The sequence below is a fragment of the Monodon monoceros genome, unplaced genomic scaffold, assembly GCF_005190385.1.
Source record: "Monodon monoceros isolate NGI ecotype Baffin Bay Population unplaced genomic scaffold, NGI_Narwhal_1 Super_Scaffold_16, whole genome shotgun sequence".
In the NCBI taxonomy this organism is placed as follows: Eukaryota; Metazoa; Chordata; class Mammalia; order Artiodactyla; family Monodontidae; genus Monodon; species Monodon monoceros.
In genome coordinates, this window is record NW_021703772.1 from 72,588,044 (window position 1) to 72,615,753 (window position 27,710).

Consider the following 27,710-nt stretch of genomic DNA (forward strand, 5'->3'; position numbering starts at 1 on the left):
ACACACACACACACACACACACACACAATATGCCTAGGAAGAAACCTAGAAAAATAAAAACCAAAGTGCTAGCAGTTATTTCTGTGGGGTACAACTAAAAGGAGTTTTTTCCTTTTTAAACATTTGTACTTTTTTCCTGGAAATCAGAAACAAATACATACTGAAGTATTTTGGAAGTATTTATTAAGTTTATTGAAAAGGTATGTGACTTTGGGCTTAAGGAAACTCTGTAACTTAAAGAAAGGGACATCCTTTCAGTGCCGTAGGTGTAAGATTTTAAGTCCTTGTTAGTTGCTTGATATTCCCCCCCAAGTCATTAAGTGGCTAATGAAACTCTTGCTGGTTAAAAATTCTAGATTCAGTAAGAATTCCCTGAACTTCAATTTTGTCTGTGATTTGTCTTTTTGTCACCACAGGCCGAGCAGCTCACGTTCCAGGACCTTGAGCTAGCTGCAAGCAGCGGGGCATGCTCTCAGTGAATGGAGTCAGTTAATGCTAATCTTCAGCACTCCGGTCATGTTCCTGTACCTGATGCACGCCTAACTGATTTCAAAAGGGACTGATGGGGAAGAAAAAAAAGATGAAAATCTGGTCAAGTATCAATAAGGGCACATCTGTCTTGTTCCTGAAGATAGGTCATCACATTCCTATGACTTCAAAAGTGGTTTCCCAGGCTGAATTTCAATTCCTCTTGAATATGTTTTTATTATTTAATTCTATTATCTAAATTAGTTTTCTAATCACTGAGCTTGCTATTACCCAACTGTGTTCCTATTAACATGTTCATATTTTTTGTCAATATTAAAATACATGGTAAATCAAACTGCCATCCAGAATTGTGTAATATACCTCAAGTTTCTTGGGAGTGATAAAGTCTGTTATCTTCTGACTGAAATTTACATAAACTTTAATGAAATATGTTTACAAGGTTTTTATTCTTGAAGTTATAGATCACAGAATATAATTCATCTTAACTGCTCAAACTGGGCAAGGGTTGTGGCTGTTTGCGCATCTCTTTAGGTCAAGTGCCCAGCGTACTGCCTGGCGCATAGGAGATGCTTAATACACGTTGTTGCTGTAACACAAATTGTGAAAAAGTAATACCGGGCTCTTCATTGTTCTGAAAGATCAGGTGTATGTAAATTATTACTTACTACTTTGTTCGAACAGGTCAAATTATTCTCTCCCACTCCAGGTAGGAAATTCCAGTAGCCTCATTGCATAACAATCAGGCAACCAGCAGTTTTGCTGCTGCAAAGGCCTTTGGTCATCAAAATACAATAAAGTATTCCTAGGTGAAGGCAAGGGGAAGTCTCCGTTAAAATTATTTTTCCCTACTCTATTCTAGACAAACGACAGAAATCACTAGGAAAATAAGTTAATATTGAGGATTAAAAATAAGCAAAAGTTCCATTTTGAAGACTATATATTCAGCCCATTTACCTTCACACTGATTCCACAATTCTGTGTGATAGCTGGTCATTATATGTTATTCAGAACAGTCTATTTCTTTCTGAACCACTTACTTTATATGATTCTCAAATTGGTCACCACTCTGGGATTCAGGGATCGCGCAGTAAATATGTGCAGTTTTGAAATGCTGTTTTAAGTCACTGAATGTTTTAAGTCACTTTTATTGGAACAATAAAATGAGAGGCAGCTCCACATTAGACACAGGCATATTCCTTCTTTCCTCTCTCCTTCCAGCCAACTATTCCTAGAAACACTTCCCCAACTTTTACTGAATGTCTACAACATGTCTACAGGCACTGTGGCCATGAATGACTCCATCCCATTCCCTTTCACTTCTCATCTGAAGATGCCAAGCAGTTTATGTTCTAGGATCTTCCACTGGAATGTGAAACATTTTAAAATACAAGAATGGGATCATCCACAATAACTCTGTTTCAGTGGGAAGATGTATTCACAATTTCCAATAACTTAACTATCAACAAGCTTCTAGAATGAAATCCATTTATAAGTTTGGGACTGTTTGGTTAGACAGTGAACAGCAGTTAGGAGCAAGCTCACTTGCAAATTAATAAATCAAGGCAATTCATTTTAATGTGAAAAAAATCTTAGTTTTGTTTTAACGAAGACACCACGTCTTCATCACAGTAATACGTTGAGAAAAATGCAATAAATCACTACAATATTCTGTACACTTAAGAAATTATATATTTTTTCATTCATAGACATAAACGGAGGCAAAATTACCTTTGTTGAATATTTATGGCTGTCTTTGAAACCCAAACCCCCCTTATCTTGACATCCCATGCTATGTGTGAGAAAACTAGCCTCTCAAACTCCTCTGCAGCCAGAGAGCCGGCCAGTGACCGAGGGTCTAGAAGGAGGCATGTGAGGGGAGGCGGTGGCACCGCGGGGAGCAGTAGCAGGGGCACTGGCCCTGGACACCCCGACTCAGAATCTGGCTCTCTGGGCTTCCTGGAGCTCCTGAAAGTTGACACCTAATAGCTTCTGGTAAGTTCCTTTCCTGCTTATACAAGCCAGAGAGGATTCTACCGTTTGTAGCTGAAAGTTCTGACTGATGTTTTATGACTGAAAACAAATGCAAACAGGCCCTCTGAAAAGCAATGAAACCTCACTCCTTAACTCTTTACCCGTATTTCCAAGTGCACACTGGATATAATACATTTTGTACTCAACACATTGAAACCCCTTTTTCCCCCAAACGCACTCCCATTTAATCACCACCACCTAGTCACTCACACTGAAGAACATGGAGTCATTTTATTGTCTCCCCTACCCTGCCTGCCTCACTAGCATGTAAGCCCCACGAGGGCAGGGAAGTCTGCCTTGTTCACAGATACGCCTCCAGAACCCACGACAGTATCTGGCACATGGCGCTCACTCAAAACATACACCTTCTGAATTCATCCCTACCACCAAGGACACGGTTGGGGCCTTCATCCTCTCATTGTCTTTGGCTGGATCATTCTTTCAGTCTCTCTCCTAACTTGTCTGCTTGGCTTTGATGTCTCATCCTTTCAGGCTCTCTTCCAGGCTGCTGCTACAGTGATTTTTCAAATCTGAAAACATTCAAATCTTAAATTCTCCTGATGCTAACGCACAACAGATCCTTACAGGGTAAATTTCAAACATCTTAGTATGGCAGAGACTCAAACATCTTCGTATGGCACAGAAGGCCCTCCACCACCTGGTTCCTTCCCGTTTGCCCTTTCCCACACAAACCTACATTCTAGGCACTTCTAATTACTTGCAGTTTCCTCACGTACCAGGCTGCTTCACTGCTTCCAATGCTATTTTGGGGGTAGAATGTGTAGGAACACAGTCTGGAAACTCAGAATTACACAAATTCCAGAATGGTATATGTGGTACAGTGTAACAATACATATGTCATATACCCATGAAATGGAACACTCTTAAGTTTACCTTCACTTTGTATCACTTAATAACAGGAATATCTTTGGAAAATGGTCTACTTAATTAAGTCACTACTCAATTTCCTCCTGATTTCCTACCGTGCCAGATGTGAGCTTAAGTGGACAAGCAGTAGGTAAACAGTAGGGGACGGGGGAGTGGAGAATTTGCTGGAGCTACACAGTAACTTTACCATGTCATTTCCATCACCTTCTCCCTGGTGTAGATGGGGCTCTTTCTATCACTAGTAAAGTGCAAGTTACTGTCATTATTCTCCTATAAGATACACTGAATTGGGACAGAATCCGAGTTATTTCACTTTGTTTTATTTTAAAAAAGTCATTGTGTTAAGAAATTTTATCCACACACAGCCATATATATGTGAACCCTTATTAGTAGTTCAAAAAATTAAGCACAGCCAAAACCAAATTCAATTTCACTTGGCATTAAAGGACAGGAATTACTGGAATGAATGTTCTAGAAACTATCTGATTTATAAATAGAGCACGGGCGTGTACCACTGTCTAGACCACACACCCTCCACAGCGTCCTCTCTGGTGAGCACTAATCATCCTTCGAGAATTAGCTTGATGAAAGTTGATCACTTCTTCCTTTACATGAAGAATGTACCCATTAATCTATCTCGAGTTTTGTTTTTCATATGACTGCAATTGCAGGATTTGTTTACCTGTTTCCACTATCAGACTGTGGCTCTCTTGAGGGTAAAGATTGTGTCTTAATTCTGTCTGCATTCGACCAGCATTGAATAGGATGCTAAATAAATGATAGCTGACCTTAACTTTTTGGGTTGTTCTTTATTGAGGCTAATCCTGTGTTATTTTAGAAATTGTTTCAATCATTCTACAAAGGAGATTTTGGCTCTTTCTACATCTTATAGAAAAGATGTCTATTGTAAATATTATAGGAATCAATCCAACAAATATTTATTGATCATCTACTGAGTGCCAGACATTGTTAGAGGCTGGGGTATAATGGTGACAAGAGGCAAAGCCTTTGCCTTCTGCATGCTCACAATTGTCTTGTTAATTACTCATTACAGTACGCAGGTGACTCCCCCACTGGATCACATGCCCCTCAAAGGCAAGGTGTCAAGAGACTTTTGAAAGGCAGAAACCTGTAAGAGAGTACTCTGATGACTCCAGCAGTGTTATGATTGAAGCATTCGCATATCTATAACAACCCAAAGTGTGAAACATTTGTCTTTTAAAACAAAAACAAGACCCAGCTCTCCTTCTACTTACCTATGAAAATGAGGTAAATTGGTATTAGGACTACCCAGGTAGGAATTTGAACATGAAGGCTCCGAGGGAAGAGGTATGTGGCAATGTGAAATGTACTGTTATATTCAAGAATTTGCTTCAGTTCCCACAGATCAAAAATTATAAAGTGCTAGAAATCAGCCAGTTTGGGAGACCATCAATATGATAGTCCACATGTGCAGACAAACCTGACATGTCAGGTCTCCCCTGTGTATTATGACAGTCTCTTCAAATGGTTGTTTAAACCACCCCAATTTAGCAGCATTACATAATCTATGTATTTCACTATTGCAACATATTCTTTCACAATATTTTTCTAAAATGATCCTTAGGTGATCTTCCTTTACTGAACAGAGGTAATTAACAGATGAACTCTCATGGATCATATGTTCATTAATCTTACTATAAATATTTTCAAAACTGTATGTGTACATTGCTGGCCTGACGTTTTACTCTTGACTTTCCTATTAGTTTCACTATTTTGAGCTCTGACCATAAATGTTGAGTTCCACGCAAAGGTTCTGTATTTCTGGACATTCAGATGGTCGACAGGCACGTGAAAAAATGCTTGACATCATTAGTCATCAGAAAAATGCAAATTAAAACCATAATAGGACGTCACCTCACACATGTCAGAATGGCCATCATCAAAAAGAACACAAGCAATAAATGCTGGAGAGGATGTGGAGAAAAATGAACCCTGTACACTGTTGGTGGGAATGTAAATTGGTGCAGTCACTGTGGAAAACAGTGTGGAGGTTTCTCAAAAAAACTAAAAATAGAACTACCATATGACAAAGAAATTTACTCCTGGGTATATATCCAAAATAACAAAAAACACTAATTCGAAAAGATACATGCACCCCCAATGTTCACAGCAGCATTCTTTACAACTGCCAAGATATGGAAGCAACCTAAGTGTCCATCAACACTGGATAATGTTTCACTTTGTTTTATTTAAAAAAAGTCATTGTGTTAAGAAATTTATGGCACAGAAATTCAACAGTGAAGATGTGTGATGTATATATACATATATACAATGGAATACTACTCAGCCATAAAAAGAATGAAATTTTGCCATTTTCAGCAACATGGATGGACTTGGAGGGTATTATGCTAAGTGAAATGAGTCAGACAGAGAAAGCAAACACTGTATGATACCATTTATATGAGGAATCTAAAAAATACAACAAACTAGTGAATATAAGAAAACAGAAACAGACTCATAGATATAGACAACAAACCAGTGGCTACCAGTGGGGAGAGGGATGAGGGGAGGGGCAAGATAGGGGCAGGGGATAAAGAGGTACAAACTATTATGTATGAAATAAATAAGCTAAGAGGATATATTGTACAACACAGGGAATATAGCCAGTATTTAATAATGACTGTAAATGGAGTATAACCTTTAAAAATTGCGAATCAGTACATTATACACCTGTAACATATAATATTATACACCAACTATACTTCAATTAAAAAAAAGTTCTGTATTTCTTCTGCACACGTTAACTCTTGAATTTAAGAACTACCACGTGCTTACAGATGAAATCTCAGTAAGTAGCTGGAATAAATTCCAAAATGCATTTTTCTCCTTCTCCACCAATTCATTACTAACTGAAGTTATTCCATTAGCAAATGTTCTGGATTCTAAATCCATTACGAAAAAAATTCTGGCAGCTCGTTATTGGTTTGTTATAACTGCCTTTGTAATCCATTGCTCTAATATTTATAAGTCTACCTTTCACTTGATTCCAAGGTCCATTTCTCAGTTAAAAAAGAAAAAGTTGGTTTGTTCGGGTTTTTATTTTAGGCGATTAATTCATATTGAAATTACTTACTACCCAGCTATCCTCTAGGCATTACAGATTACTTTTTAATGAACCGCTTCAGAATCTTCTTAGGTATGAAAGCTAGGCTCCATAGTCCACAGGTCACTCCAGATTTCCTATTATGCACCTAGGATTTTCTCAGCCAGAATCTGGCAAAATAACTACTAATGATTCTCAACTTTTGGTCTCTATCTGGAGTGCTACCAGATAAAATTTAAAATAAATTCCCTTAACGGAGTAACCCATTCTATCCAATACTTAAATTTCTCTATCTTAATTATAATTAAATCTTAAATTATGATACGGCGATAACATCATACCACACTTTTAAGTCTTTTAAAATTTCTATCTAGTATTGCTTTGACTTTCCTTGTAATTAGTACGTTTAAAACTTTACCCAGTTTCTGTTAATGCATTTGTAAAATATTCCGTTAGTTTTTTGTGAGTTCTTAGCTGGGTAAAGCTCATTCTGTGGTTTAGCTTTCTTGAGTGCTCTTGAATCTATGCTTGAGAAAGGCACTTTTTGAAGATAATGCCTGTGAAAGCCCCAGGTTTTAAAGCATTCACCATGTAAGCAGGTCAAATTTCTCCTCCCCTTGACCTCGGCAAGAATGTTCTTGAGTTCATTTTATACTCATAATTAGCATGGTGAGAAGTGGGGTCTAGAAGCCTAAGATGGAATCAAGGGCTCTCTAATGCCATGAGCCTTCTTCTGATGTTCCAAGAACTCATACCACCTAACAACAGGAAACTGATAGGTTTTAACAGTTTTGTTTTTCTTATGTTTGGGAAACAAGGACCTCATCTCTCCCTTTTAGTTAGATAAGAATTAACTAAGGGCTTCCCTGGTGGCGCAGTGGTTGAGAATCTGCCTGCCAATGCAGGGGCCACGGGTTCAAGCCCTGGTCCGGGAAGATCCCACATGCCGCGGAGCAACAAAGCCCGTGCGCCCCAACTACCGAGTCTGCGCTCTAGAGCCCGCGAGCCACAACTACTGAGCTTGTGCTCTAGAGCCCGTGCTCCGCAACGAGAGAAGCCACCTCAAGGAGAAGCCCGCGCACCGCAAAGAAGAGTAGCCCCTGCTCGCTGCAACTAGAGAAAGCTGTGTGCAGCAGTGAAGACCCAAAAATAAATAAACGCAGTCAAAAATAAAAAAAAATTTTTTTAATGAATAAAATCTATCTTTAAAAAAAAAGTATTAACTAAGAAATAAATCCTTTACATTAAACAGAGACGTACTCTCTGTCTTACTGTCAAAACTAGAGCAATTAGACAAAATTAAATACATCACGATTATTCTTCCTGAGACAGCTGTGGATAGCTATCCTTCCACTAGGCTATTTCAGTAAGTCAAAGACGGGAAGGCTAATATGTACCATAGACGATGATGGTGAACGGCTCTGCCTGGCTGAAGGAGAGGAGGGGAGGTGGGAGGCAGATGGCTATCCCTACCCACCACGTTATTTTTCCTAAGGGGCTCTGAGGACCCTAGTTTGACAAATCACTAGCCTTTAGATAATAAGGGTATTTTAGCAGTAATACTTAGAAAGCAATCCTTCTTAGTATTTTACTACATTTTTGGGAGCTTCTTCCAAATTTACTTATTGTCTATTCATAATCAATCTCAACAAAAACAAAACCAAAAGCTCTCAGTCCAAATTTATGATTTTTCGGGACTGAGGCTCCTTTCTGTGTCCTCTTTATTGTGCTCTCAGACCGTAGAAAATTTTCTGTTGGATGGAGACTGATTTCCTTCTTCCTGCCAAAGGACCACTTGATACCAGCAGTCAGGAAAAGTGAAACCATGACAACATGCCCATAATTGTAGTTTATTATTATTTTTAATGTGTTATGGTTTTGAATTGCCCCTGAAAATGGTATATGCCTATAATTTGAACTGAGCAAGGCATAAAGAATGAGACAGGGCAAAGGCTCTCTTTTCATAATTATTTTTATGTCTGAAGGTGACACTGAGGTTAAAGAAAAGGCACTTGAATTAAAAATGATGTCCTTCACGTAGAATGCAGCTGCTCCTGAGGCATCAGCAACAGGACATGAGCCCTGAGTTCCCTTCCATGCATGGTGATGGATATGTGCCCGTCCACCTGCACTCACTTGTCACCATCACCTGGGTGACCAACAGAAGGAACAAGCAAGACGGCTGCAGGAAGGCAGGCCTGAGGCTTCATGGAACACGGGAAAGGTCAGAGGCTTACAGTCGGACCCACATACTCCTTGCTCAGTGACACCTCACCTGAAAAAACTGGCCACGCGCTCAGGATATGCTTTTACAATTTCAGTCTTTAAAAAATAATGAGGAACAGCAAAGGGTGGTATAAAAGTGCGATCTTGGTTTTCCACTGGCTGCTAGCAAGTTTAGAGTAAAATGTATAACTGAACACTGTGGTGAACATTTTTGGTCTCATGACTGGCTCTATTTTGTTGTCACCCTTGTTTACTCAGTTCTTCATTCCACTCCTCCCTCATGCCACTTTACCATATTTTTGCACCCTTATAACATCTGTCTAAAATGGATTCCAGGAAAAGGTAAGATAAAAATAAATAATATTACAACCAGTCTCTGAAAGAGAAAGTTATGTACTTGATGCACAGCAAAAACGTTAAAGGAACAGGAAATATCAGATTATCCCTTTAAACAATTCAAGGAACTTGAATTGTTTAATAGGGACTAGAGGTGAACACACATTTTAGAAGATGTTAAATATTCTTTGACAAAAGCATTTTGTGTTACTGCTTTGAATCTATGAATAAAAGATCCAGAGGACCACATGGGAAGGGGAAGATTAAAAAGAATGTCATACAAGACAAAAATGAGACAAACAGTTCCCTCTGGTATCTCCATAAATTATACAGGAAGCATGACTTCTGTTTAAGCCCATGCCACAACAGGTATTCCAACCAGTAAAAGTAGAAATCAGAATAGAAGGGTTTTCTAACATTTCAGATGACATTTGAAAGAGTGAAAGCAGCTGAGATGAAAATAGTAAAATGACTAAATACAAAACCGAACTCTCTTTCCTAAGTATTCCGCCATAACTTAGGATGCTATTTAGGCAAAGGGTCAAGCCTCAGAATAGATGGGCCACTGTGAATTATTTGTATTGAGGTCTACAAAATGCTACTGTCTCCCTCATTTCTGTTCTTTCAAATTCTTCCAAAGGCAAAGAAACAGAAAAGGAAAACATTTCTTAAAATTTAAGATAAAAAAAACAAGAAAGAGCACGCACAAATATACTCCTTTTAGAAATATGTAAAACAATTCAAAATCGTACATTTTTAAATAAAGCTGGCACTGGTAAGAAGCAGCGCGAGGGTCCTGTTTTTCTACTTGCTCTACAGGAGATGGAGCACAGAGTTAACATGGGACTAAGCTGTAGAGATCTATAGTAAGAGGTACACTGGCTGACATCCCAAACCCATAAAATTCCTCATTATAAATAGTTCTGTTTATGACGCATACAATTTCATTTTGAATATTATTTAGGATGTAAAATGCTCTGAAAAGCCTATATAAAAATTCACTTAAAAGCAACTTTAAGATATCATAAAATTAAATGTTTTGTTAAACGTGTACCGACCACTCTGATTATTTAGGCATTCAAGAGCAAAAGATATATTCATATACGATTCTTTGATACTCATATAAAGACATTATCAAATCTGGTGTGTGTCTAAAGAATGATATTCACTTTCTGTCCACTGATTACCCAGAAGCTTTTATTAAAAAATTATTATAAACAGTAAAGTTTCTGTAATTTCTGAGGAAACTTTTCATTATGAGTGTGAAAAGGAAGAACATGATCTATTTCTTAAAGTTCTGCTTTGCTTTTTGAGAAAAATAACGCTTCTCCCTGTAATAGCATTTTCAGCTCTTGATTCATGGTCAAGTACCATAAATAGCTGTTTTAGTGCTGAAGGAGGAATGAATTCACATGTGGGGTAGAGTACAGACCCCGCATCATCAATAACTGTCCAGGAAGAAGAATGGATGCATAAGGATACAGTCAAAATTTGGCGGAGCATATGCTAGGCTTCTAGGTAGTAAGACTTAACGAACCCAGCAAAGTGCTTCTAGAATGCTTTAAATCTCCCCTGAAAGCTCTCATGGATCCCTCATTTGTCCTACATCCCCTTTCCCACCCTGTTTCCTTCTCTTCTCTATTATCCCCCCACACATAATTATGCCGGGTTTCCAAACTACTGAATAGGGGAATGAAATGGAAAAAGGCCTGTTAGAATGAATGAGAAGGAATGACAACAATGACAACGGAAAGTAAAGTCTCTTCAAACAGAATTCTTGATGTATAATGGGTGAGCCATGAACACTGCTCAGGCACTCTCCACGGCAAATGGACAAGTGGCTGGACAAGACTGTTAAATCCCTAGCTTTAATACCCAGCATTCTTCTTTTAAGAAATATGAATGAAAAGAGGAACAGTGGTTCGCAACGTGACACAAGTGGTTGGTCTGCTTTATCCTGCTTTCCCCTCTTTGCTCCCTCTCCCATTCACTGCCACAGTGAGCCAACATTATTGATGGAAAAGGCATTACAAAGTATATGGAGCATACTGTGTAGATTTATAATCTAATTTAACTTAAATAAATATTCTTCATTTGAACTATTGAAGAAAACATCTACCACTCAGATTTTTAAAAATATGACCTTCTTAACTTTATAAAAATGAAAAAAAAAGTTTTAACCAAAATTTCAGTCAGAAAATTAAGAGCTGGATTACTTAATATTTAAACTTTTTGTTACACAGCATTTAAAACACACACTCACTGATATATAAAAGAAAACAGTATAATGAACCCCCTATGGATTCATCACCCAGCTTCAACAAATAAAAGGGAACATGTGGTCAACACTTACTTCATCTATACTTTTACCCACTGTTTTCTGTGCATTACTAGATTATTTTGAACCAAGTCTCAGGCATCTTATTACTTTAGATATATCTCTAAATATAGAGACTTTTAAAAGACTATAACCACAATAACATTATCACACCTAAAAAAATTACCAGTAAAATTCTTCATATCAACAAATATCTAGTCAGTATTCAAAGTTCCTGTTTGAATTCTTAAAAACAGTTGCTTGAATCAAGACCAAAACAATGTCTACACATTGTATTTGGTTGTTATGTCTCTAAAAATTTCTTTTCATGCAGTCTCACGCTCCCTCTTACATCATTTTTTCCCTGTTTGAAACGATTTCAGTTGCCTTGCAAAATTCCCAATAGACTGGATCTAACTAAGGCATCAGCAAAATGTTGTTTAACCTGTTCCTCTGTCTCTGATTTCCTATGAATTGTTACTTATATCTAGATGGTTGAGCAATCTGGAGGCAAGAATGCATCCTAGGTGATGATATGCACTTCCCATTGCATCATTTCAGAAGGCCAAAATTTCTCACTATCTTTTGTTTTGTAGAACATCTATCTTAGATCAGTGAGTTCAGGTGCTGTCAGCCTGATCCATTTATTGTAAAGTTTCTCATCATTTTTTCAGCTAAAGATTTTAACAGCCATTGATGATTACTGATGTAGATACACTGTTTTGTCAGTGGTTGCAAAAAAAAAGTCACCCAAGATTTTAATTTCTAGACTTTGTTTGAATGTACTACTCTGGTCAATAGTAGTTTCTACCTTTGTATCTATGTTCATAAGGAATACAATACTGTTTCACTTACTATTTACAAATAAGTCTTTACTGAAAATTATTTTGCTAATGCTCCTCTGGAAATAGATATAATCCTGTATTTTGTACTTCCTAAGCACCAGTTCTTAGATGATCATTGATAATTTTGCTTGAATTTTCTCTGTGGCTCAAATAGCCGCATTATTGATAATGTAACTAAAGCTGGGGGTAGATCAACCTTTAATTGGCGTGTTCTAAAGCAGAAACAACAGATCACAGGATCCTAGAATAACTGGCTGTTATTTGTTCTTTTCCAATAAAAAAAAGGCTAGAAGAAATAAACAAGTATACCCTAAAGACATTCCTCCTTGGCTTATAAGCAGTCCAATAATGCAAACCAAATGTTGTATCTAAACTATCTGACAGTGGTTAAAATGTGTAATTGTTTAATATAACATTTTTAAGCTATGAAAATCTGTAGCCTACAGGCATTCTCCCTCTTCAGTTTTAGAGTGGTTTTCTCCCTATTTAACTGGGGAGTAACACAACAGCAGGGCAGAAAAATCTATGCAAAAACCAGATGAGATTGATTTGTTATTAAATAGATCGTGAAGCCTCAGGGAGGATAGCTATAATAACAATTTAGTCACTACAAAGTCTGGCAAACTTGTCAGTTGTTTTTCCCCGCCCTTGGCAGACATGCCATGTTCATTTTTATGGCAAGCTGATTAACGGCTAAAAATGCACTAATGGATGGCTCTCACTTTTAGGTGGATAATCACATTTCCAATTTCCTTTTCTATACATCATTGGATTAGAGCGTATACAGTAGTATATCTCTGAAGGGCTGAGGAAACATCTCATCACACACATCAGTCTTTCCCCTCTGTGTCCTTAACCTGCCAAATGGTAATGAGAATGGGAACTTAACACCAACCTTCCTTTATTTCATGGAGAGTAAAGGAATTAGATGAAGGAATGGCAAACTGCCCCCCCACATCCCAAATAATGAACTGCAGAGAGTACATTAGTGGCAATGTTTTTCAAGATCGTTTTCTAGAATCTTTGAATTAATACCTACATGACTTCTTGTAACATGTCTGTGATCAACCAAAAACAGAAAATAGAAGCCACGCCAAAGTTTCTACGAAGGAGAGACAAAATAGTGGTAGTGGAGATGGGGCTGGGGTTTTGTACTTGTCTTTGTATAGCAAGCAGTTTTTGTATAGACTGTGTCTATCTGGAGCGGTGGAGTGGAGGTAAGTGGGTTGCCTAAGTCTTCTCAAACGAATTCTTGACACCCCAGTGGGAAACCAATAGAATAAAACTATTTTTAGGAGAAAATATCATCTTAATGTTAAAATCAGGTGTACAATAATAATAAAAACCAAAGCAAACTAAAACACAAAAACAAACCTCGTGGAAACCCTTGAACAACAAGCAGATAATGGGTATAAAACATCGACTCGCACAAATGTTTATTATATCATAGGTGCTCAATGGCTATTGTTCTCTTCCCTCTAATATAATTACAAAGAAGTATTTTCACCTAAGGATATGAGAATCAAAGACACCAAAGCAAGGCCTCCCTGGATAGAGCCAGGACAATGTAATCTGATCAGCACACTGCTCTTCAAAAATAAACATAATAAAATACAGGCATATATTTTATGTGGCTACTGAGGTACTTTGTCATATGGCTAAATTACACACAATGTTCCCTTCTACTAGACTGGAAATTCCAGGCTTCTGTATCTTTGTATCTCTACAATAAAGCAAAGGCATAACTATTTACTGAGTGAATTTAGAGAAGACGTCATAAACCTTTGCAGAAGAAAATAAATGCAGTCACTAAAGGAAATGTGGACATAGAAAGAGAAAGGAATGTTAGTATCATCTGTTTGGGCAGATTTGGAGAATTTGAGATCCATTATTATATATCACATACAGAGGGTTGTTTCTCCTACATACTTGTCATCATACTAAAGATTTATATTCTAAAAATAGATTAATATGGTATACTTTGTGTTGTGATGTACCAAGGCCTGTACTATTTTAGATGTATTGATATATCCCAGAGTTATTTCAGCTCGATAAAACTAATGATAGAACCAAAAAATAAGTAAATAAATAAACCAAATTACTCATTAGAAAAATGGGCAAAGGATATGACCAGAAGAGGAAATGCAAATGGATCATAAAAAAAGTAAAATGAGATAACATTAGATTGGTAAAATTTAAAGACCCTGCGTAATATTAAATGTTGGCCAAAAAGAAAAGAGAGAGAAAGAGAGAGAGAGAACCTGGAACTTTTTCACACACTGCTTGAGAGGGTGCAATTGTTGAGGTACCTGAGAAAGCAGCTCAGCAAGATCTAGAAAAATTGAAAACATGCATTCATTATGCCCGAAGTATTCTACTTCTAATGATACCTCTTCTAGAACCTCACACATGTAAACCAGGAGATAAGTCTCCAAATGTTCACTGCTGCATTACTTAAAATACTTAAAAGTGGAACTTAAATGTTCTTCAATAGGGGAATGGACAAACAGTTTAATATTCTATGACATAAATATATAACAGCAGTTAAAAAATAAACTAGATCTACACACATCAATATGAATAAATCTCAAACACTGAGTAGAGAAATCAAGATGCGTAATGACACACAGATTATACCATTTGTGTATGTTAAAAAAGCACACAAAACATGGGCCATGGATGTATATGATGTATGTATATTATATAAAAGTACACAAAGTAGACTATATACTAGTTAATGCCTATTGGGAAGGGAGAATGGGGCAAAGAGGTCTTGAATTTTATGTTTAATATATTTTTATATAAAAAAGCCAAAATGATGAATTATCGATGCTTTTCAATTCTGGGATGTACTTAAATTTTTGTTATATCATTCTCTATACTTTTTAGTATTTTTCACATTTCTCAAGATATAGATTAAAAAGTACAAAATAAGTAATAAGAAAATATAGGATTAAAGTAATTATTAATTCCTATAAAGCAGTAAAGGTAAATTTTTCCAAAAAGCATCCTGATATATACTATGTGGCCTGTGTAAATTACCTTATAATTTATCAAAATATACACATGGTTAAAAAAAACCTAATGACTAAGAGTGGGGACTAGTAATATAATTCTTGTATTGATTCAATAATTCATCACTGTTACATATTTTAGGAATAGTAATTATAGAATGCAAACTATGAAAAATTACAGAAAATGAAATAATGTTATTTTAATTAAAACAGTTCTTTAATAAATAATTAAATAATGGCATGGTACATATATTTCAGATGCATGGGCTTCCGAATTTTAAAAAGTATTTTCCTCTTCATTAATTAGGAAAATTCATACAGCTGGGCTGCCTCTGTATTTAACCAAATGTATTAAAATAGTCTTTATCTGAAACTTTGATGCTATAAACTTTGAACTATAAACTTGATCTCTTTTTGTGGTTCCTTCTAACCGTATCTCCAACTTAACATTTTAAAATGCTCAGTTTAAGAAACAGGTAATTCATTTTGAAATATTTATTCACTATGATTAAGACATTTTGTTGTATAATGTTCTAGGTCCATAAAAGATTCTAATATTTATGAAGACTACTTGGCTTAAAATTCAAATTCAACATAGTCACATTCTTAGGTTAAAATAGGTTACCTTAATGGAATACTGGTTGAATTACCTTGGGCTCATGCTCTACATAAGACTTAGTTTATGTAAGTTTAATTCAAATGTGTAGAGATAGTTGCCAGGTGGATTTGTATGTCCCAGATGAAACAGGCTTGTGATCACAACGGCAATGTGCAGAAGCAATTAAAATGCTTTTTGGAAGAACTGTGCTTGAGCAAACTGCTCCAGAAAACGACTTCTGGAGAGATGCAGGTCAGCCACAGACTCATTTGTGTCTTTCAGATGTATTACTCTTTACTGTGTTAACACAGGAGAGTTGCATCATAAACATTCAGTGTCACTAAATTTGCTCAGAAGAGCATCCATGTAATAAATATTCACGGTAGAGATCCCAGAGAGGGTTTCTGATAATTACATTCAAATATCAAATAGTTTATTCTTCATTTAGCCTGAATTCCAAATGAACATAAAGAGCTTTTATTTGTTTGACTATTAAGAGTCACTAGTGACCAAATACAATATTAAGAAAGGAAATCTGATGAACTATATTCTGATAAACATAAGAGGACTCCCCAATAGCTTACCTACTATGCACTTTAAACGAACTCAGCTAGCTCAGCAATATACAAGGATTTACCATAACAGAGAGCAAAGGAGAAAGAAAAGAAGGTGAGCCCCTGTGAGGGAGTAGGAGGATGGAGAGAGAGGCTAAGGGGAATCCTTACTACTCTCAGTGCCTCTCCCTAGCCCCAAACTAAGAATGCCTGGAGCAGAACCCTTGGGATTTTCCCCTCTTAAAACCTGAGACATAGTAGCATTATTCTCAATTACCAAAAAGTGGAAACAACACAAATGCCCATTAGGTGATAAAAAAAATAAACAAAATGTGGTATATCCATACACTGGAATATTATTTGGAAATAAAAAAGGATGAAGAACTGGTACATGTTATAACATGGATGAACCTTGAAATTATCATGCTAAGTTGAAGAAGCCAGTCACAAAAGGCTATATATTGTATGATGCCATATATAGGAAATGTCCAGAAGAGGCAAGCCCATAGGGACAGAAAACAGATCATTGGTTCTCAGGGGCTGGGGGCAGGGGGAAGGAAAAATGGGGAAGGAGTGCTAATGGGTAGAGGGTTCCTTTTTGGGATGGTGAAAATGTTCTAAAATTAGATAGTGGTGATGATTGCACAGCTCTATGAATATACTAAAAAATACTGAATCATATCCTTTAAAAGTATGAAGTTTATGATATATGAAATATATCTCAATAAACTATTATTTAAAAAACTCAGGTTTCGGCCAGTGAGAGCACTGAAGGTCAAAGGGACAGAACTTTATCAAGCATCTTCCTGAAGCAGTACATTAAATAAGTAATAAGCTGTCAAAACACAAACATTCAATCTTTGCAAAGACTCTTCATTTTTAAAGAATGTTTCATTTGAGAAAGTTTATTTCACAATGACTTAAAAATATCTGCTGAACAAAAGACCTGATCCATGAAAAAGGCTTTTCGGCTACTGTCAGCCTTACGGCATTTTTAGAATTTTTAATAGTATTAATGGAAGCCTGATGGGCACTAGCAGATGATCCTATAAAGTGTAAAAAAAAAATAGTCTGAATGGTAGTAGGGAATCAAATCTTTTCATTAAAAAATAAGAGTTCTTTTCTTAAATGGCAATAAGAAGACTATTTGTCAAGACTGTATGACCTTTCTGAAACCATAAAGAATTCTATTATAGCAGAGCTTTAAACTAACTGAAAAGGGAGAGACAATCTTAGGAAGAGCGTGAAGTTATTTAATTTTAATATTGCCACCCATTTCCCCCCTCATTCAGTTGATAGATATGGACAGGATTTTTCTCAGGGTCTAGAGTAACTTCCTAACACCAATGGCAGTCAGCTAAAGGACAGACAATGTGAAGGAGCCAACTGCTTCCAAATGGCATAAACAAATTTTAAAACAATGTGCAAAGTATCAAAACAAAAATTTAAAACTAAGCTTCAATTCCAAAAGTTGTCATTAGTGTTTTCTACAATTAATAAAAGGTCCATCTTTTAAGTATCTCTTTTGTACTTCAATATAGGTGAAAATTTAGTGCTTCATCTTAAGGAGCAGACAAGCTATGATTTATTTACAAGATAAAATATGTGGAACCAATAACTGTGTCCCAAAGAAATAAACTTTCTCCTTTACCACCTACAACTTACCTAGAAGTAAGTGAGAAGTGAAGTTTCTGTTTCTGGGCAATGGTAAGATTCTGAGCCTGTTATCAGAAATAGTTTTGAAATTCTGTACTGTAAAATTTCAGAAATAATTTCTTGAATTCTCAGATGATCGTATTTATATTTACTGACTTTTCAATTTGAACTATATTTTCTTCTCCTTCCACAGTTTTGTTACCCAATTTCTTGAATTCTGAGATGATCGTATTTATATTTACTGACTTTTCAATTTGAATTATATTTTCTTCTCCTTCCACAGTTTCTGTTACCCCAGCTGAACCACTAGTGTAATGTCTCTGCTTGGATGAAACACGCAACGCAGGCCATATCTTGTACACTTGAAGACTGTGCCTTTTAGTAGTTCCCCTGGCCAAGTCCCCTGCACCCACCGAGTGCAGCTTGCCATGGGAAGGCTGTAGTGACCTCTAACCACCGCTAAATTAGCATCCCTTGGGTGCATCTCCAAGCTACTCTTCTCCTTGAGAATTCCTCAGACAGGTGGGAGCCATTAAAAGTTAGAACCGGCTATCAAAGTGGGACTTTAGGAATGAGATAAAAAGTTGGCCGGAGGGAGTTATCTCACACTTAAATTTTTTTGGAAGGGAATGAAATGTGGCAAACTTTAAAAAGTGGTTGCCGGGCTTCCCTGGTGGTGCAGTGGTTGAGAGTCCGCCTGCCGATGCAGGGGACGAGGGTTCGTGCCCCGGTCTGGGAGGATCCCACAGGCCCCGGGGCGGCTGGGCCCGTAAGCCATGGCCGCTGAGCCTGCGCGTCCGGAGCCTGTGCTCCGCGACGGGAGAGGCCACAGCAGCGAGAGGCCCGCGTACCCGGAAAAAAAAAAAAAAAAAAAAAGTGGTTGCCTCTTTTTTCGGGTTAATGGAAATGTTCTACATTTCAATCATGATGGTGGTTATACAACTACATGCCAAACTGCCAAAAATCATAAAACTGTATGCTACAAAGGGTGAATTTTACTGTAAGTAAATTACACTTCAATAAACCGGACCTAAAAATAAAGTGGTTATCTCTGAATGGTAGAATTACGATTTTTCTCTTTAGTTTCTTGAACTTTACAAATTGGCTAAAATGAGCATTATGTAACTCCAGTCAGTTAAAAGGTGAGAATACTGTTTTGGCCACACTTGTCCCCTTCTGTGCCCTTGGGAGTGTAGGTAGGCAGGGGAAGTCCCCTTGCTGTCACCCCATCCAGTGAAGTCTAAAGCAGGCTAAGGTGAGAGCAACACTCCATTGATGATACCGCAAAGAGAAAAAGAATAAATCCTACGTTCATCAAAATTTGGATTTGAAGGTTGTTGCTTAGCCCATGGGGTGCAAGAAGTTTAAAGGGCATTATTTTCCTCTGAGGTGCCTGTGCTATGAGATTCTCCTGAGATGCGCTGTACATACCTCTGCATCCCCTGAGGACCATTTCTGTCGCTAAGGCATGCACAACGTGCACCTGCACGGTGACCTGCAACACAGGACCTCTCAAATCCTGGTACCCACTGCCACCCATGACTCTAAAAAGCTCTGCAGACAGAAGTCATCATGGCATGCTGCTTGCCTGGAGAACCCAAAATTGATCCATCCATCTGCATATGCTAACTATCGTCCTCCCGCCAAACGGGAGCAACAGAATTGGCCTCCTGGAGAACTGCTTTTAGCTAAGCTGCTTTTCCATCCGTTTATATTGTGTTTAACAACAGAAGAAAGAACCCCTGTGAGTCTGATTTTATAATTTAGAAACTACCGAGGACGCTGTTTGCCTCATCACGCAGTGCTCGTTTCAACAGCAACTCACAAGAGAAACCACTCAAGTCTCAGCCCCAGGGACAGTAAATCCTCCTGAGCAACCTGGTTTGTTTTTATCTTCCAGACACTGTGAATCATGTAATTCATTAGTGCTTTTTTCTTTAGCCTGGCTATCAGGACACTCAGAGCCAAAGTGGCTCTCTACTTTAAGCCAATGCGTGCAACATTGACAACATATATTTTGTATACTATTTTAACCTTGGCTTCATCTTATTTTTCTAGTCTTTATTTTATCTTTGCCCCAATTCCCTCACTCCATTGCTGGCTTTTGTGTTTTCTAAAAATGTTCCAAATACATGTGGAGAGGTAAAATATTAAATAGTACATAGTGCAGGGTACATAAGATATAGTATACTCAGTATAAATGCAGAAATGCTGTAACTTTTCAATAAACTGATTTCACGCCCTACTTTCTATGAGGTGAAATACTGAATATATAAATAACTATAGTACACTAAAAACAAATGCAGAAAATCGGTATTTTCTCTATTAACTGATCCCAAGGCCCACTTTAAATGAGGTAAAAAATTAAATATATAAATATCTATACTATACTCAGTACAAATACAGAAAAGATATAATTTATTGACTATTTCTACAGCCTATCTTTAATCAGGTGAAATATTAAAATAGATGACTATTAAATGCACAGGTAACTATAGTGTACTTGGTACAAAGGCAGAAAGTCTGTAGCTTCTCCATTAACTAATCCCATAGCTCCCCTTCAGGGTTTCTCAATTTTCAGTGATTATTCGTGGTCTGATATATCATCTTTGGGTACAAGCACCAACAATTCCAGATTAAGGGTCATTATACACTGATAATGCTGGTGTTATTACTTGTGTTATTAATGCATTTTTGCAGTAAATGAAACAAATAAAAATCATATTAGAAATGGGGTTTTTTATTGCTAGTTTGTTTAGAGTCACTAATTCCAAAGAGTCGCTAATAGAAAACCTAGCAATCATTTTAATTTTTGATAAAGGAGTCAAGAATATACAATGGAGAAAAGGTAGCCTCTTCGATAAGTGGTGCTGGGAAAACTGGACAGGTACATGTAAAAGAATGAAATTAGAACAATCCCTAACACCATACACAAAAATAAACTCAAAATGGATTAAAGACCTAAATGTAAGGCCAGACACTATCACACTCTTAGAGGAAAACATAGGCACAACACTCTATGACATAAATACAGCAAGATCCTTTCTGACCCACCTCCTAGAGAAATGGAAATAAAAACAAAAATAAACAAATGGGACCTAATGAAACTTCAAAGCTTTTGCACAGCAAAGGAAACCATAAACAAGACCAAAAGACAACCCTCAGAATGGGAGAAAATATTTGCAAATGAAGCAACTGACAAAGGATTAATCTCCAAAATTTATAAGCAGCTCATGCAGCTCAATATCAAAAAAACAAACAACCCAATCCAAAAATGGGCAGAAGACCTAAACAGACATTTCTCCTAAGAAGATATACAGAATGCCAACAAACACATGAAAGAATGCTCAACATCACTAATCATTAGAGAAATGCAAATCAAAACTACAATGAGATATTATCTCACACCAGTCAGAATGGCCATCATCAAAATATCTACAGACAATAAATGCTGGAGAGGGTGTGGAGAAAAGGGAACCCTCTTGCACTGTTGGTAGGAATGTAAATTGATACAGCCACTATGGAGAACAATATGGAGGTTCCTTAAAAAACTAAAAATAGAGCTACCATATGACCCAGCAATCCCACTACTGGGCATATATACCCTGAGAAAACCATGATTCAAAAAGAGTCATGTACCAAAATGTTCATTGCAGCACTATTTACAACAGCCAGCACATGGAAGCAACCTAAGTGTCCATCGACAGAAGAATGGATAAAGAAGATGTGGCACATATATACAAGGGAATATTACTCAGCCATAAAAAGAAACGAAATTGAGTTATTTGCAGTGAGCTGGATAGACCTAGAGTCTGTCATACAGAGTGAAGTAAGTCAAAAAGAGAAAAACAAATACCGTATGCTAACACATATATATGGAATCTAAAGAGAAAAAAAATGGTTCTGAAGAACCTAGGGGGCAGGACAGGAATAAAGACACAGAAGTAGAAAATGGACTTGAGGACACGGGGAGGGGGAAGGGTAAGCTGGGACGAAGTGAGAGAGTGGCATGGACATATATACACCACCAAATGTAAAATAGATAGCTAGTGGGAAGCAGTCATATAGCACAGGGAGATCAGCTCGGTGCTTTGTGACCACCTAAAGGGGTGGAATAGGGAGGGTGGGAGGGAGACACAAGAGGGAGGAGATATGGGGATATATGTATATGTATAGCTGATTCACTTTGTTATAAAGCAGAAACTAACACACCATTGTAAAGCAATTATACTCCACTAAAGATGTTAAAAAAAGAAAACCTAGCAATCATTTTAATCATTAAGATTTTTTTTAACGTTCTCAGCAAGGCATATTGCAAATGAACTGCCAAAGACAGCTGTGCAGCTCACCTTTTAGGACACTTCCTAAATAAATACATGCAGAGACCCAGTTTCCGTACTGTAACATGGGAACACGTCATGGCAGGGTTAAAAATTTATCTTTGGTACTGCAAGTGTGAGGAAACAGAAATGCTGGGCTTTAGAGCCATTCGGAAGAGGGCTCTACAGTATATTATTTAGTACAATATTAGAGTCATTAATTAAATAGGACCTCATTCCACTGTCTACTCCTTCTTCACAGGGTGAGGCCAACATGGCAAGAACTTTGGACAACTGAAAAAGTAAATCGAAGTATGCTTTTCTTTACCCTTTGAGATCATATCTGGACTAGGAAAAATAAAATCTTACAGATCACCTTACCAACTCTGACATAGGATCTAAATCAAACAATTATGAAAGATAACCAGTTTTCAAATCCCGCATCTTGCTGACTAAACTTACTCCCATGTAAGAAGGACCTGAATCCAAAGGAAGTTTCCTGGCTGGAAGCAGTGATCCCACTTATAATTTTCCTTCAGAAAATCAGAAATGGCTGATGGGAAAGAGGGCTGGGGTCTGAGAGCTATTTTCTGTATCTTTAGATTCTGGTTCTGAGACTGATGGTGGGGACTGACAGGCACAAGGGAGATCTCTCAAGTGACACAGTAAAAACCTATGCTCCCTTCACTAACACTGTTTTCTAATGGGCTCTTGCCAGTGTGTACACCTGGTGGTCACGGAGCAGAGTTCTTCTTAAGGTCCACCGAAAAGCACACTGAAACGTGTGAAGAAGGCAGATATGAGAAAGGGTGAATGCCAAGTAGGTGACCTAATGGTAAAGCATCCTTTCCTGAGGAACTTAAATCACACTGGGCTTAAGTTTCATTATTTATTCAATGAACACTTAGCAGGGTGCCTGCCTGCTGAGCCCCAGGCACTGTGCCAGGGCTGCGGTGAGCTTTAGCTCCTCATAGGAGGCTAATACAGGCACAGAGGAACAGTTATGAGAGTTCGGATGAAGAGAGATGACTTTCCTGGAGAACTGTGGGAAAGGCTGTACGAACGGGTTAGCACTTAGCTGGGGGCATCAAGAATACATGAGAATCCAATATGAGACAGGAGAAGGGCAATCAAAGTGGATCAATTATCATTCCAACCAGAGTTCACTGAATATAGAAACCCACCTTACTCATAACCGTTAAGATTCCATAATAGATTCCTGTCTTGCTGCCTGGCCTCTCTTCTTTCTGACCTACACCCTACACTATCAGGACAACTGCTTCTAACTAGAGCAATGTGTTTCAACCTGTCTCCTTTACAGACCTAATGAAGGTGACACTCATCATCACCTGGTTCCCGGTTCTCCACAATCTAATGCCAGCTTTACCCTTCCAACCTCACAAGCCACTAGGTCCTTTTAGTACACATCCTAGAAACTACCAGGCCTCTTGGAACTCCAGTACAGCAATGCGAGATCATACACACTTCTGCGCATACTTTCCCTCTTTCTCTGGTCAGCCCGGTTTCCATTTCTGCAGGACCCACTCACTCACCCGACATTGTCTGACTGAGCCCCACTGCCATGCCAGGAGCCAAGCTGGGCACTGAGATCCAGACACAAAGCCCCAAATCACTGACAATAAGTATTACTCACAATATGTATTTTACTAACAGATTTTTAACGAACCTATGGAATTAGCTAATTCAAACTATACAATCCTAAAATTATTTAATATTTTAAAACATTTAGTACAGAAAATAATCTAACAGCCATGCATATATCAACAACCCCCTTGTTTAACAGATATCAATATTCATATTTTTTGTTATGTTTGTTCCAGATGGCAGTCTTAAATAAAACGTTACAGATTTGGCTAAAGCCGAATTCCTGATAGCTTCCTCCTCCCCTTCGTCCCTAGAGGTACCACTATCTTAAAATGGTGTCATCCTGAAATATTTTTCATACTTCTACTAGAGATGCACTGATTCGTAAACAAAATCAAACACTATTTAAATTCAGCATTATGTATATTTTAAAATGTTCATAAAGATAACCTATACCTATTCTTTTGCAACTTGTAGTTTTCACTCGAAAGTCTGTTCTGCAAAGATGTCCACGTTGATACATGTAGTTATTTCCTTTTAATGGCTCTTGAGTTTACTTATCCACAGTTTATTTCCCATTTCTATCCTGATTCAAATTTTTTACTTTTGCAAATAATGTTACACTAAGCATCTTTGTACCTGTCTTCCTGTGCATCCCTGTCAGACTTTCTCCAATGATATCAGGTGCTTAAAAGTTTTAAATCCTGCTCTCCTGCTTGCTGATTCTTACTCATCCTTGAGTTTTTTTGACTTGAGTTTTTTATTATCTGATTGAGAGCGCATCTTTGGTGATGTCAGTTTCTCAGCTGGGTATTCCTGAACAATGCGTAGTTACATTTGGGCTCCAGACCCACGTGCCGTGCAAGCCTGGGGCTGTCCAAGGGTGCACCTTTTGAGGGTCATGGCTTAATGCAGTGTTCCCAAGTTCAACTCTACCACCGCGAGCACATAAGGCCTCACTCTTTGGTCCCTGCAGGGGTATTAAACCTAAGACTCCAGTGCTTTGTTGGGGGCTTGACAGTGCCCAGGCCTCCTGCACTCAATGCAGCTCAGATGCTTGTGGCTCTGGCTTTTGGTTCTCTATTTCTGGTACCTGGGGATTTTCCTTTCTCCTTTGCCATATCCTCTAGGTATTGACTTGTATTATTGACATATCAAGTATCTCTAGGAGTTTACCGAGAAAAGTTCTATGTTCGTTTAACTGGCAAAATTGTCAGAATAAACGCCTTAACTGAATTCTTTAAATACTGATTTAATTTTTCTAATAGTGTAAAATTATATTTGAAAAAATCTGGAAATATATAACACCACATTATTTAGCTTGTGAACTGCTCTTTTCGGTGCTAAACATACAGATATCCTTTTAAAAAACTGGGTAAAATTAAAACAAATTTTTGTTTTGACAATTTTAACTTTCTTGATAAATTATCTAATTGAGGAGTACAAAGCTAGAGTTAGAAATTTTTGATTTGTAATTTTACACCATGCTTATAACTTCTCTTCCTACGAAAAACTGCCTGGATGTCTTAAAAATGATCACCTAATTTGATATCTGTGTTTTGAAAGTTTTCTTGATCTTACTTGCATGCTTTATGCCTTACTAAACATACTAACGTGCATAACTGTTAAGGGTCAAAGACTTAAAAATTCATGACAATACAATTTTATCTGCCTAATAATTTAAAATTCATAGCAATCAGCTGGGAAAGACAAACTACAGACAGCATTGTATTCACCAAGAAGAATTTTTTGGCTATGAATAACAGAAGATAATGAGAAATACAACAATTACAATGTTAGAAACAACTGAAAGACAAGTTACTATGGGCACACACCTACTTAGGATTAAACAAACTAAGCTTAAAAATGCAAGCAACAGAAGTATTTTATGGTAGGCTTTATTGGAATATGTAAATACTAAGAAAGAAACCCACAGACTGCATAAGTAGTGATTTGACCATTTGGAGTTGTGGCCGTAATTTTTATTCTAATGATGTTTTAAATAGCATAAGAGGCGACTTAAATATAAAATACTTGTGATTAAATGTGTTTTTTTCCAGTAATATACTGGTTTTGCATTTACTATATATTTTTTAAAATTAATTTTTATTGGTGTATAGCTGCTTTACAACCTTGTGTTAGTTTCTACCGTACAGCAAAATGAATCAGCTATACATATACACGTATCCCCTCTTTTTTGGATTTCCTTCCCATTTAGGTCACCACAGTGCACTAAGTAGAGTTCCCTGTGCTATACGGTAGGTTCTCATTAGTTATCTATTTTATACATAGTATCAGTAGTGTATATATGTCAATCCCAATCTCCCAATTCGTCCCACCCTCCTTCCCCCCTTGGTATCCGTACATTTGTTCTCTACATCTGGGTCTCTATTTCTGCTTTGCAAATAAGATCATCTATACCATTTTTCTAGATTCCACATATATGTGTTAATAATACGATATTTGCTTTTCTTTTCGACTTACTTAGCATTTACTATATTTGAATACACAATTATTTCATATAGTAATTATTTCGTATAGTAGTTTTCCAGAGTTCTAGAAAACTCCAAGTAAATTGAATGCGTTTTTCAAAGCTAGATAAATGTTATGACTTAGAAATATTTCTTAGTTAAAAGAAATCAATATCAGGTTTTCAAAGCCAATTAGCTTTGCCAAATAATTAACAATTGTTGAAAACATTCATTAACTTTGTCTACATATAAGAAATCAAATTTCTAAAGTTAGCATGGTAGCTTTTGCTAGAGAGGCATACCAGTGCTGTATAAAACACTTCAAGCACAGGACTGAAAGATAATCAACATTACAAGAGGTTTCTCAAAATTAGAATAAATTGACATTTTTGGTATCAATTTCAGGAAGGCCAGTTAACAGTGACGACACTAAAAGCATCATTTGCTGCACCTAGGACAACTTAATAATGTGTGACTTGAAGGCGTGTAAGAAAATAGAGCCGTCGGCCCTGTACCTGGTGCTCGCGATGCTTGGTGATTCTGCTCCAAGCCTACATCTTTCTAGCTGACTGGCAACAATCTGCCTTTCCACCTCCAGTTCTCGGGTTAGTCGCTGAAACTGAAGCTCCTGTGATTCAAGGAAATAGAAGGCATATAAGGCACCAGGTTTGCTTAGGCAGATACATGAATTCATGTACGTCACAGGAAACACAGGAACATGCCCGTAATGTAACACTACAGTGTGGCCTTACGAGATTAGGGTTTTGAATAGAACTGTGGGCCTAAACAACCTACTAATTTGTAGCTTTTATAAACTTAAAGGCACTAGAATATGTGTCTTCGTTTGAAACTGAAAACATGTAGACCTTTATTTGGCCTTTTTTGCTGTTGGTGGTGGTGGTTCTAAATGAGGTCTTCAAACAGTACTTTTGCTCCAGTGATGTATTAAAGTAAGGTTTGCAGAGTCCTCACTCGATGTGCCTACATTAGAGGCACACCAACCAATATAGGCCTCAACAGCCAATTCTTCCATCCCTCATACTGTATGTTAGTTAGCACAGCATTAAAAAAAAAAAGTAAATTCCTGTAATGAGAATCACTTGACCATATTTGATACAAAGCCTTTCCACTGTTAAGAAAAAAAATCATTACAACCCCACAAAAAAGTCTTGCTATATTTATCTATAATACACATTTTTTCCTATTGTCACAAATGCATTCATGTGTCACTTCATGAAGGGACAAGAGAAAAAATAATGAAAAAGTCTGAGCCATA

The 27,710-nt window shown here is 37.3% G+C and overlaps 1 protein-coding gene across 16 annotated transcripts in view; it reads right to left on the bottom strand.

Annotated features, from left to right (window-relative positions):
• The window catches only part of PKP4 (plakophilin 4), a 252,499-nt gene that overhangs the window by 87,892 nt on the left and 136,897 nt on the right, over nucleotides 1-27,710 (bottom strand). For 14 of the 16 annotated variants that reach the window (XM_029224896.1, XM_029224881.1, XM_029224886.1 and 11 more), the window contains one exon: nucleotides 26,950-27,062. The exons of the other annotated variants lie outside the window; for them this stretch is intronic. Coding sequence is in view for 9 of the 14 variants with exons in the window: in XM_029224881.1 (XP_029080714.1) it covers nucleotides 26,950-27,062 (113 nt within the window). In the remaining 5 variants the exon portion in view is untranslated. The remainder of the gene's footprint in view (nucleotides 1-26,949; nucleotides 27,063-27,710) is intronic. 16 annotated transcript variants of the gene reach the window in all.